This window comes from Halyomorpha halys, unplaced genomic scaffold, assembly GCF_000696795.3.
Source record: "Halyomorpha halys isolate HHAL.00 unplaced genomic scaffold, Hhal_1.1 Scaffold170.1, whole genome shotgun sequence".
NCBI classification, from domain to species: Eukaryota; Metazoa; Arthropoda; class Insecta; order Hemiptera; family Pentatomidae; genus Halyomorpha; species Halyomorpha halys.
In genome coordinates, this window is record NW_027107231.1 from 1,638,686 (window position 1) to 1,651,367 (window position 12,682).

General features: G+C 29.6%; 1 protein-coding gene across 10 annotated transcripts in view; it reads right to left on the bottom strand.

The window, feature by feature from the left end:
* LOC106678964 (intermembrane lipid transfer protein VPS13A) overlaps positions 1 to 12,682 on the bottom strand; it is a 92,820-nt gene that overhangs the window by 11,805 nt on the left and 68,333 nt on the right. For 9 of the 10 annotated variants that reach the window (XR_010842926.1, XM_067045528.1, XM_067045526.1 and 6 more), the window contains 12 exons: positions 12,010 to 12,225; positions 11,424 to 11,587; positions 10,710 to 10,896; positions 10,479 to 10,604; positions 8,563 to 8,709; positions 7,072 to 7,307; positions 5,595 to 5,670; positions 2,977 to 3,159; positions 1,782 to 1,961; positions 1,376 to 1,510; positions 1,124 to 1,275; positions 7 to 163 (listed from right to left, as the gene is read on the bottom strand). Coding sequence is in view for 9 of the 10 variants with exons in the window: in XM_067045528.1 (XP_066901629.1) it covers positions 7 to 163; positions 1,124 to 1,275; positions 1,376 to 1,510; positions 1,782 to 1,961; positions 2,977 to 3,159; positions 5,595 to 5,670; positions 7,072 to 7,307; positions 8,563 to 8,709; positions 10,479 to 10,604; positions 10,710 to 10,896; positions 11,424 to 11,587; positions 12,010 to 12,225 (1,959 nt within the window). In the remaining variant the exon portion in view is untranslated. Of the gene's footprint in view, positions 1 to 6; positions 164 to 1,123; positions 1,276 to 1,375; positions 1,511 to 1,781; positions 1,962 to 2,972; positions 3,160 to 5,594; positions 5,671 to 7,071; positions 7,308 to 8,562; positions 8,710 to 10,478; positions 10,605 to 10,709; positions 10,897 to 11,423; positions 11,588 to 12,009; positions 12,226 to 12,682 lie in introns of those variants that run through there. The other variant, XM_067045529.1, reaches the window with a different exon arrangement.

Genomic DNA, 12,682 nt, shown 5'->3' on the forward strand with positions numbered 1-12,682 from the left:
ACTAACCCAAGTTGTTAAAGGTTGATAAAGAATGCCAATGTCTCTTCGGATTCTAACAGATGGTTTGGTTTCAGGAAGCCATGAAGAGCATAAATCATACAAAAGAAGAACAAAATTTTTTTCAAGTTGGATGGAAAATTCTTGAATTAACACCTTCATATATCTAGAAAACAATTTATACAAATAAATCAACACCAAACAAAATATTTCTATTATTTTGTAGAAAAGAGACAACCCAATTGAGTAATTCACAAACAAAAAAAAAGAATCTCCCATTTTCAACATTGCTGGTAACATGGCAACAAGTTCTCACTCTTATATTATATTTGATACTAAGCCTAATAATTATGCTTGTTTTTCAGTGAGATGTTGTAGGTTTTCTTCAAAATAAAGAATACTATTAAAAAGATTGCAAACAATCCATTACAGCAACTGTTTAAAAAATTTTGTCAAAAAGTGGAAATTGATTTTATCCTACACTATTTTGTTTCTCTTAAAAAAAAAAAAAATTCACATTTCTCTCAATGTTAGCTAATGAGCTCACTAATCAATAAAATAACTTTGAAAACTCATTTTAGTAAACACAATGCTTTGAAATCAATTACATTCACCTGATCAAGACAGTATAGTTCGGAATTATTTATCGGCCTCTATTTATGATAATTTTATAGCCAATATTTTTTTTTATGACTCACTTGGGTTTTAAAAGAAAATCACTGAGAGCTAATGTTACTTCAATGGACAACATAAGTGAACATAAAAATTGACTAACTTTTTGACAATCTAAATTAGTATTCCACCACAGTATTTTCTATTACTACATAAATCATTGAAATAATAAAACACATATCATATTTATAAAATTAAATAATCATAAATATTGAAACCAATTTTCTATAATGATTTCTTTTGGCTAAGCTTAACCTACCTTTTGAATATTTTTTTGTTAATACCAGACACTTAAAATACTTCTATTCATCAGTGATTTGAATATTAAATGTATAATTAATATTAGCGCCTTAGTTTCTATGTTATGAAGACTCAGAATTCCAGATTTCTATTACACTAAAATTATAGGTCAAAAGTACTATTTCAAAAAAACTGTGTTAACTGATGAACTTACTTAATCACAAGTTGGTTTTGGGTTGACTCATTTCTCTTAAGGACAACAATTTCAAAACAAGGCTTTACTCCAACCTTCCTTACAACCTGAGATGACAAAGGTTTCGGATACAACACAATGGGAAACACAGCATTATTCATTTGGTTCTCAATCTATATAGGAAACAGATGTTAAGAAACACATAAATAATGATGAAATATAAAACTGAGAAGGATACATTTAATGAAAATAGTAATAGTAAATGATTTTCACCTGGAATTTATGAAGTTTGGCATGTATATGAGAGTAATTTTGTGATTTCCTATATTGAAGCCATAAGGCAGGATTATATCTTCTTCTGAGTTCACCATAAAAAGGCTTTGTCATCTGCATCTTTTCAAAATCAACCTGTAAAATATGGTAGGAAATAAGATAAAAAAAAATGGCAGGAAAAAATTAAAGTTAATTGATTTGTTCTCTATACTTTATAACATTTAAGTAAAATGAACCAGAACAAATAGAGCCGATTAGCAAACAAGATTTTAGATATATCACATAATAATCAATATGCTCTTTAAACTTTGACAGATATAGGATTACTATAAAAGAAAAATTTATAAACATAAATCTACACCCATGTTTGCTTTGTTTAATCGCTGTATTACAAAAAATGACTTACATGAACAAATTCTTTCATTTGTGCCTTTTTGGCATCCTGCCTCCATCTATCTTCAACCCAAGCAGCTAACTCAAGTGTCAATGGCTTCCATTTATGGGCTACATTCACTTCCCAAATAGGAGCAGAATCTCTTGCAGAGAAATATGCAACTTCTTGTAATTGGTTTGTGATTTCACTGGCCTTTAAAACCATGAAAATGAGGAATATAATAATATAATCTATAATCAGTTTTATCAAGATCTTGTAAAAAGGGAGGAAAATTAAACTAAGAATTGAAAAATTAACTTAGATGAGGAAGGAAAAGAGATGGATTACAGTACTAAAATAATGAAATTGATTTCATTATTGTTATTGAAAATAAGTTTTGGTTAGTAACTAAAATGATAGATGAGGACACTATGATACTGCTGAGAACAAAGCAACAGGCATGCTGCTTTGTTCTAGAACAGACTGTCGTGGCATCCATTAGTAGTGAACACACTCTGGTTGTCTTTATTTATAAAACCCTTCCTAAATTCCACAACAATTATACATTTAAATAAATAATATTTGATGTTTAAAGAAAGACAGAAGTGTTAATAATAAACTGGAACTATCTGTAGGGACAACATAAAAAAAAAGAAGTTATATTAACTCTTTAATACAAGAAACATTTTAAGAAAGATGACATAGTTAAGAAGATTGAAATGATACCTGATTGAAATGCAGGTAAATTGTTTAACAATTTAAAATTATAAAATATGTTTTAGCCTACTCTCAAACAAATGAGGTATACTTACAATTACAATAATGTGAAATCTTCATATGTTAAGAGATTGATAGTCAATTAGGTAGCAGTAAGTTATGATTTCCAACAAAGATTAAATAATAAAAAGAATTATTAGATGATACATAAATTATATGTAAATGTAAGCAACTTGAAAATGGGCCTGAAATGTAGGTAGAAGAAAAACATAAATGTTAATCTTGAAGGATGTTAATTAATGATTTCCTGGACTAATAAAATAAAATATAGTATAACAAGAAATACCCCTTTTGAACAAGATTAGAAAAAAAATATTATAAAGAAGAAATACATTTCATAATAGGAAATGCTAAAAGTAAACAGTAATAAATAAATAAAAACGACAACATGAGTATATACTTCCAGAAGCATATATTTAAGTAAAGGTATGAAAAAATGTGCCTCACCCACCAGGGATAGACCAATCCCCTTCAGAGACAGGAAGCATTCAACATTGCTCTTTTCAGAATCGATCCTTAATCTTGCTTTATAGGCTATTCGCTCATCTTGAGTGAACATTAACACTCTTTGAGGTCCTTCCAAATATGATACCCAATATACTACTACTTTGTCTTTTCTTGTCTTCTTTGATAACTGTAATTGTAAAGAATGCAAAAAATGTTATTGTTTCAATAAATAAAATGTTAAATTATGCATCACAATACATACTTTATCCAGATTTATTAAAATAACATCATTAATATTTAATTGAAATACAAATTAATTAGAAAAAAACTTATAATATTAAAGTAAAATTTACTTGGAATTAAATATCTGATAATTAATTTTGTTTGTAACTTATGAATACTTGTTTTACCTATATATACACACAAAGACATGGTTAAAAGTAACTTAATCAAAACAACTTATTTATTTGAAAAAATAAAAAATTATTTACAATAAACTTCATTCATTCCAATTAATCTAATCTTTTTGAAACTGATAAATGCCTATATGTATTAACTTTTTAATAAGCACTTGCATACCCCTTTTCAGCAGATATTTTTCTATAATGGAAAAATATGTCAGATATTCGGATTTCACTCTATATTATATATATCAAGTATATATTTTTATTTCATATATTAAAAAAAAATTGGTTTATGTAATCTTAACTACCTGTTGCTATAGTTTAATAAAAGTGATCCTCAATAATAAGGACCAGAAATGACAATTTTCTCCATCACTTACCTATATGTACTATTCCAAAACTACGAGTAAGTTTGCTGTCCATGACACATAACTTCAAAATACTTTCTATTGGTTGATTGTTTTCATCATTTTATTCTGTTGACAGTAGTGTTACTCTATCTTAGAAACTGATGTTTCTATTTGTTTTTCCTTGAAAAAAAAAATTGTAAAATCGAAATAATATTAGTTACATGACTGCGCCCATCCAATTTTTCAATTATTTTCATTATAAAGTTTCTTCTCCACACAGTTGTGTCATTTGGGAGTGTCAAAGTTATAAAAAATTTGTGATTGGAAATTTGATAGGACATTATGGTCTGCCAATTAGTTTAAAAATGGAGGCTGATCATATATTTCATATGATGCAGTCTGCAGTTTTTATTCCTGACCACTGGGCAGCTTTTTTTAGAATAAGCACAAAAGTCATGTCACAGGTCACCCCAGGATGATCTGTAGAACTCATCATTATCATCTGCTACTTTGTTTCAAAATGCATTGTACTTCAAAGAGTGAAAATAGATAGTATGTAGACATAATAAAACTAGCCAATATCATTAGTATGATTCCCTTTATTATCCCTGTGCTTATCCATTTTAATTCTGTGCTGATAAACTTAATAAACCGTTATTATATCTGACAAAACCAAAAATAATAGAGTGTTCCAGCACTTTTTTTTTTTCAATTATTTAAATAATTAAAACCAAATATTGTTCATAACAGGTTTCAAATACCAAATTTAGCTTAGGACTTAATATTAGATTCAGTTTATTCATCCATGATGTTTGTTAAAAAAAAAGAAGTTCAAATTATTATATGAAATGGAGCTTATAGTACACTATTATGGGAGTTTAGATCCTTTTTACACTGGCTGTATACATGAAATTAATCTTTACTCAAAGTAGAGTGGTAAGTGAAAGTTATGTGATGAGCACACTACACTAAATTTGAATTTAAATAACTTTTGGAATCACAAAAGGAACCTAATGTCATTTAGAAAAATATCTGACTTAAGTGAGATCTTGAAAAACTTTTTTTTTCTAATTTATTTATTTTGTAGCGATACTGCTACCTGTTGGCCAATACTGTAAGTACTACAGCTGCCAAAACAACTTTGGCCCTGTAGATGCAACATACCAGCTAACACGGGAACTACTACTGTCATCAGGCAAATGCTGTATATTAATATTTGCACTATTCCTTGTATATTACTTAATTTCACAATTGTAACAACTATATAAGATGTTTTAATATTCATAAATGTATTATTTGAATTAGTAAATATTACAACAGAATCTGCTGATCCACTGAAATGTAGCGTCTCTCAATGATGTTTATTAGCCCAGAGACAGAGGATAACAATCTGTATAGTGGATCAGTATATTCTAGCACTATATTTTTGGAAATGTATAATGTCTTTGATTTCTCAGCCTTATGTGGATATCTCCTCCTTCCAATACCTTCTCTCATACTGTAAGGCCTGGCAGCTGGCACCCAGTCCAAACTTACATACCCCTTCCTACAAACATAGTACCCTGCAGAGTGAAGTTACAATCCTTAGTTAGGTAGTTGAGGTAATAATACAAATTTCATGAATTTTGGCATTCTCTCTTGTTAAATCTGAATGGCAATCTTTAAAAAGCCATCAGAGATTGGCAAAACTATCATAAAAAAAAAAATGTCTCATTGCCAAAATTTTTCTATTGCAATTATTTGCAAACTGCAAGTAATTCTGTTATTTTTAACTTAATTAATGAACATGATGTTCCATATGTTTTATATACAATTATGATTACAGAAATCATTGCCCACTAAAAGAGAGTTGACTAAAAAAATAGTACCTGTGGTTTTTGGAGTTCATCTGACTCACTGTCTTCACTGCTGCTGCTTTGGCCACTTTGTAATGGTGTGGAAAGTCTATTAAAATAAAAGAAATAATTTGAACAAAAAAATATATATTTCATTTAATACAAAGCAACTTAGAGGAAATTAATTTATTTAACAGAATTCCAGATCATAATTGCTACTTATTGCATTAGCAATATAACAAACACATAAAACATAATATTAATGGCAAAAAATGAAATTATAAATTAGATAACCTCTTAATCCATTTGAGACCAATTGCATACCATGTGTGCAATGCATTTCCGAGCCAAAAAGATTGACTGCACATCATATGTGCAATTATTAGAAGCGGCCTTTAAAACAAAAATTATCCTAGAAGAATGTAAAAATAAAATTTGAGGTTGGTTTCAATGTTTTGCAATTATTTGAAGGGTTATCATTCTGTACGACAAAAGTAATGGTCATCCTATCAGGAAAATTCATTATCTTGCACTGCTTCTTAAAAATTCATGATTATATTCTTTTATTTTTCATTTTATCTATAATTATATTCTTTTTTTCATTACTTAACATAAAATAAGGATTTCATGTTATCTGACTATTTTTGGAATAATTTTTGTTCACTAATGATTGATGAGTGCTTTTATTTTATTTTATATTGCACACCTGCCATGCATTCTGTCTCTTGTAATAAAAACATTCAGAGGAGCTACCTGCACACATGAGTTGCAATCATCTTATTTATACAAAGGGAGATACAAAGTTACTGATTTCTATTGCAAATATATTTTTGTTTTTTTATCGAAAATGGCCAGTAAAAAGGTTAAAAAAAATTTCAGGGTATGGTCTCCAAAAATATGTGCTGTCTCAAATGGACTAAATGTAATTTTTGACATCACTGTTTAGTTATAGAATAGTAACTACACTTTATTATATGTAAAGGTTTCCAAAAATCCTAAAGTTTTAAAAAAATATAAGAGGTCATAAGAAAAATTCCCCATAATTAAAATTATATAAAATAAAATTATTTAGACAGAAGTGAATCAAATCATTGTGTTGTAATAGTTTTTAGAGATCGAGAGAGCTATTCTTTAAATATAAAAAAATCATTTCGTGAATGGGTAAGTAAAGGTAATCAATAAAACAAATTCATTACAAGTAATTTTCGGATGGAGTTTACTAATGGAGCCATCATCAAACAGCATGAAAAACATTGAAAAAATCATAAAAATAAAAATAATGTGTATGTAGACTGTAGATTAAATATAAGGAGAAGTTAGTCAGGGATGTGGTCAGGGGAGAAAACACAAAATGTTAATGTTTCTTATAATTTATGTTCTCTTTATTGATCAAAATCTTTCCTTCCCCCAAGCTTCTTATTTTATAAAAATAAAAAATTAATTGACATGGCAATGGTCATTGTAAGTAAGCAGGTTAATAGGACCAATGGGAGATTATTTAATTTTTTACCTCTTAAGGCTGGCAGAAAGCTTTGCAGTCACAGTTGGAGGCTGGCTAGAAGTTGGAGCAGAACCCTGTTTCCGGACCATGTGAAAACTGACTCTTTCTTGACCATAACCATCCTTCCAAATTTCAGACATGAAGTCTTTAGATTTTTTATTATATACATTCCAGAGAAGAGTCCTTTCCTTACAGGGATCATCCCAAGTATACAGGAGTGATTGATAAGGACTTAATAAAGCAACCTGTCCCATGAAATAATAAAATAATGTTGTTTAATTTATTTAATGATTTAGATTACAGGTTGGGAAATTTTCATGTTTTAGAAATTCTAGATAAAATAAAAACAAATAAGTGTTACAAATATAATACACATTCAAGTGTACATTAATACATATCTAAGTGAGGAATGTTGGGAAAAATTTAAATGTGGGATATCGGATTAAAATATTAAAATTTGACTACAGAAAAAAAAAAAATCAGAGTGAGTGAATTGAGAACTATTTAATTTGGTATAGTGAATTAAAAAAAAAAAAATTAAATTTCCTTAAGGTTCCTAATATTGTTTACATCTATCCTCATTACTGTTTACCAGATGGAATTAGGTAAAATTAGAAAAATGTGCTGCCAACTAAAATCTATCTAAGCAAGATCGGATGTTGGAGGCATAAGGGGGTAGTAGAGGTAAGAACTCGAACATAAAACAGAACAAAGAACAGAAACTTTTGTTCTATAAAAGGTTAGATAAAAGTAATACTTTGAGATACATTTCATCATTCAAACAGATGGAACATAGATATTCCCTGAGTTCTCCACTGGTTGTATCAAAATACTTGTGGTTTCAGAGGGTACACATGACAAAAACATATATAAAGAAGATTATTCAAATATCCACCAATAGACAATATTGAGAATACAATACCATTTAAGACACTTTCCAATGGTATAAGCAAAATTAGAATTTGGATACAACTACCAGATCATTCACTAGATTGTTTGGAACCCAGCAGTATGAACACAACTGCCAAAACAACTTCAGACACTATAATATGTGCTTTGTTATCAATTAGGAATTAACTTAGAACTACAAGGTAACTGAATTTTCTCTAAATGACCCAAATTTTATTATTAGAAACATTAAAAAAAAACCTTTGTCTTCCAATGGTTTCAAACTGAAAAAAAAGATGAAATAAGAAGATCAAGGTTATAAAAATATTGATATTTTTTTTATCAATATTAGATAAGTGGGAAGGGAATGAGGCAGTTAGCATTCTTTGATTGCGGTAACTTGATTCTGGGAGATAAAAAAAAGGATGGAAAATAAAAAGTATCTTTATAATTACATATCATTATATTATATTTTCATGAATAGTTTTCATATAATATTCATGTAATATACCATTACAGCCATTTCATTAGATCTTTGTTTTTCTTCTTTTTTTTTCATTTATTTAACTTTTAAAAAACATTCACCCTATATACTAATTTTTTTTAGCTCACCTGTCCCAGGTGTTGTTGGTGTATTTTTAAGAAAAGGTCCTCGCAGAGATTTTCCACACGAACTGGAGCATCACCTGGAGAATAGGACCTGAATATGATGCTAAACGGTTTGTCACCACCACCAATCACAGATACAACAAGACCTCCCTAAAAATAAACATAACATGCAATTACTTTATGTCAGTTTATGCATATTTTAGGAAAATGGATAAAATATTTAATAAATTTAATTTTACAAATATATATCATTTGGAATAAATTAAGCATTACAATATTGACTGATCCCGGTAAGATTGGAGATGAAATAAAGTTTTTTTTTTATAGCAATAGTTATAATAAATATGTATATGATATTTAGGCATAATGATGAAAATAATACACAAGTTTAGTTAACCAATGAAATAAAAAAATAAATAAATAATTACCCTTATAAATAATTAGTAATATTTATCTACCAACCATTATTCATAATGAATTGTTGATTAAACACATAAATTTAGGCTTAGATATTTATAAAAATTATCAATAATGGTCTTCCTCTGAGCCTGTCAATACATTCATCTGAAGCTTTACTCACTGTCCAGGTTTCCGATGTGTATGTCAAAATGGGTTGGATGAGGGTTTTATAAAGTCTGAGCTACAACTGAGTAACCTTCTAAAAAGTGTAAACAGACTGAAATAAGATCAATTTGTAGCTATTATCCACCATTTTATTTTATTTTTTATACCGTCCAAGGAATTGTTGATCATTGATCCTAAATATTAAAATCTTATGATACATTCAAAGCTGTAACTTCCAATTATAAAGTTCCTTTGAGGGTGGATTGGCTTTTTCTTCCTCAAGGTAAGGATCCTTTTTTTCCCCTTTATCTAGAGACCAATGCTTCTTCCTTCTATGTCGAATAGTAATGGAGCAAGAGAATGTCCTCGCTTTAATCCTGAACTCACTGAGAGCTAATCTCCGATTTTTCCATCTTTCATTGTACACAGTGTGAGCTTGAATTAGCTTAGTTGGAATGTCGCTTTCTCTCATTGCATGGTATAACCTCTTCCGGGTGACTAATTTCAGTTTTATACACCTATCTTAGCTTCATCAAATTTGTATATTTGTCATTTAACCTTCATAACCTTAAAAATATTTTAATAAATTAACACTATTTATTATTCATACTCTCTTAACACTATTTGTTATCGTTGTTACTGACTGCAACAATCAGCTGAGGATCTATTTAATTTTGAAGGGAATATAAAAATTTTGAAACATTAACTGTGGTGCAGGCCTGTGCTTAGATTGAGCACCTTACTGACGGGGCTGCACCTTGTCCACTGCATCCTTTCGGCACTACATCCAGCCCTCGTGGTCCAGATACTTTCTCCTGTTCGCCAGTCCGGTCCAGCCCTCCTGTCTGTGCCAGCTTCCTCTTCTTCTGGTGGCTCGTCGATGCCAGGCGGTCAAGCCCATCCCAAAATGAAGTGTGTTGGGCCCACCATCTTTTTTCACCCATAGAACTCCCTAAAGAAGTAATAGTTCTCCTCTTCCATCAGAAGGGGGGAATCTGACTCTGCTAAGAGGAAGATCCTGGTTTTTCTTGACTACCTGGCTCAGTGACCTTCCATGGTAGTGCAATCAATTTCAGGCACAGAATTTAACACATTCATTGCTATTAAAAGTTATGTTGTATGAAACTTATGTTATTGTGAATTGGAAATCTTTATGTGATATCTCAACAAGAAAATGGTCCCAATGACACGGTTTGACAGTAACAATATTAACAGCTTGTACCATTGATGGGGAAATTCAGGTTTAATATTTACAGACCTAGTATACACCCCCTCAATGTGAATTTTTGAAAAATTGTTTTTCAGCTCTTTTACTCAACTACTACAAATAATTAGAATAACAAAGTTTTCCTTACTCCTTTATCCATTCGCAGAACTGTATCGTGATTACTGGTGATAGGAAAATGTTGTGAAACAACTTTACTGTCACGGAACTTCACAAACATATTCATTTTCTCTGTATCTGGCCAGAAAGCTAATGTCTGCAAGAAATTGATATTTTAAATTATATGCAAAACAGTTTATTTCATTCAACTTTATTTCAATATTCTAACTTGAAAAACAAAATAAATAGAATATTTTGGTACCTGGGTGGGAGACAAATCTATCCACAAATCTGCTTTTTCATTTTCCTCCATAAATCTTAGAGGTCTTTTACATTCATTAGAAACTATGAAGTTTGGTAGCAATGTTACAATTTTTGTTAAATGGGGGCACACTTCTGATAACTCAACTTTAAGGAGTATTCGATATCTACGTTTCCTTTCCCGGTCCCTAAAACAACTTGAAATGTTAAAAAAAATAAAAACTTATAAAATATATAAAAGTGTATCTTGATGTTAAAAAAGTGGAAAAAATATTGCCAAAAATGGATTGATTGAACCAGTATTTGCAAGAATATTGAAAACATTCGATCAAATAATTAATTTCTTATTTGAGCTATCATAAGCCAATCATATCACACGTAATAAAAAATGACAATGAAAACTATAATTTCACGAATGAAAAGTATAATTAAATAAAACATTATTTAATAATTATAAAACTAAATAAAAAAATAAAAATGTTGTATTTTTATAAAATAAATATTATTATTAATACATTATTTCATTTCCAGAAGTTTCACTTCTGTTGGCCAGTCCCTAGACTGCCACTTTTTCTTTTTTTTCCTCTAACTTTTTCTTTTAAGGGCTTAGATGACCATCAGCATTTGAAACAGTGCCAGAAATAACAAATAATTTAAAATACAACAAACAGGAGAAAAAATTGCAATTTTAATATTCTTCAAGACTGACACATACTTGCAAATCACAAGACCTGATGAAGAGAAAGCATCCAAAGAAAAGGCAGAAGACCATGAAGAATGATAAGCTCGAAGGCGAATACATTGTTTCCTCTGTTTTCTATAACAAAAGAGAAGAGGTTCTTCTCCTTGTGCTTCATAAACCACATCTGTCAATGATGCCTAAAACAATTATAAAAGAAACTAAAGTTAAAATTTTCATAAATTACCTCATACTTGAAATATTTTAAAAAATATTTATGATAAAAATTAGCAAATTTAATAAAACCAAAATCCAATTGTTTTTGGTATTATTAAGATAATATCTGAAGGTTTCTGCAAATGATGTGCCAGCCTTAACAAGAATGTGGCCGTGCCTTTAGGGTCGCAAGCAATATAAATTTCATTAAAACTATTGGCAGTTGACTAATTTAGTGGTAAACCCACAGAGCATATCTTAACTTTCTCACTAAGGCTGTAAGTTGGTAAGAGTAGCTCATCCTGTCCTTGTTGAAGTATATAGTTCAATAAATAAAGATATTAAATTAAAAGCAAATGAAAAAAATCTATGTTTAAAAGAGAAAAAATAATAAATAATCAGTTACCCTTATCTGTAATGGAAGTCCAGTCTTATTAATAATCCAATAAGGTGCATGTAACATCACATCACAAGTCTCCCCCCTCTCCACTTTTAAACTGAGACCTAATTGTTTGTTACCTCCCTCGGTGTCCTGCTCCGTTGTCATGGTAACTATTTTTTCTTCCACGTCTGGACTTAGGTTGAATGTTCCAGTCCACAAAATTCCAAGATATGATGGGACCTAAAAAGTAATATCTTATAAACTGAAAATCAATAAAATTCATACTTTCATTATACATTCACAGTTTGAATACTAATTAAAATAGCAAATATACATGGATTCCCATCATTCTTTCTTATGCCCGTGGTACAAGAAGTACAGAAGTACTGTTTTTGTTGGTGAGCAAGGACCAAGAATGTTGAAAAATTAATTGGTTTAGTCCAAGAATATCCTGTTCTACATAGTACAAGCCATTCTGATTATTTGAAACTAAATTAAATAATGAATTATGGTATATAATACGAGGTTAATTAAATTAAAAAGGCAAGTTTCATCATTTTAATGGATTCTAAATACACAACACAAATCATGGATACAAATCATTTTTAATTATATATAAGAAGATGGTCAGGGTTGCGGTCAAAGGAGAAACAAAAATAGTTTCTCCTTTGACCGCAACCCTGACCATCTTCCTATA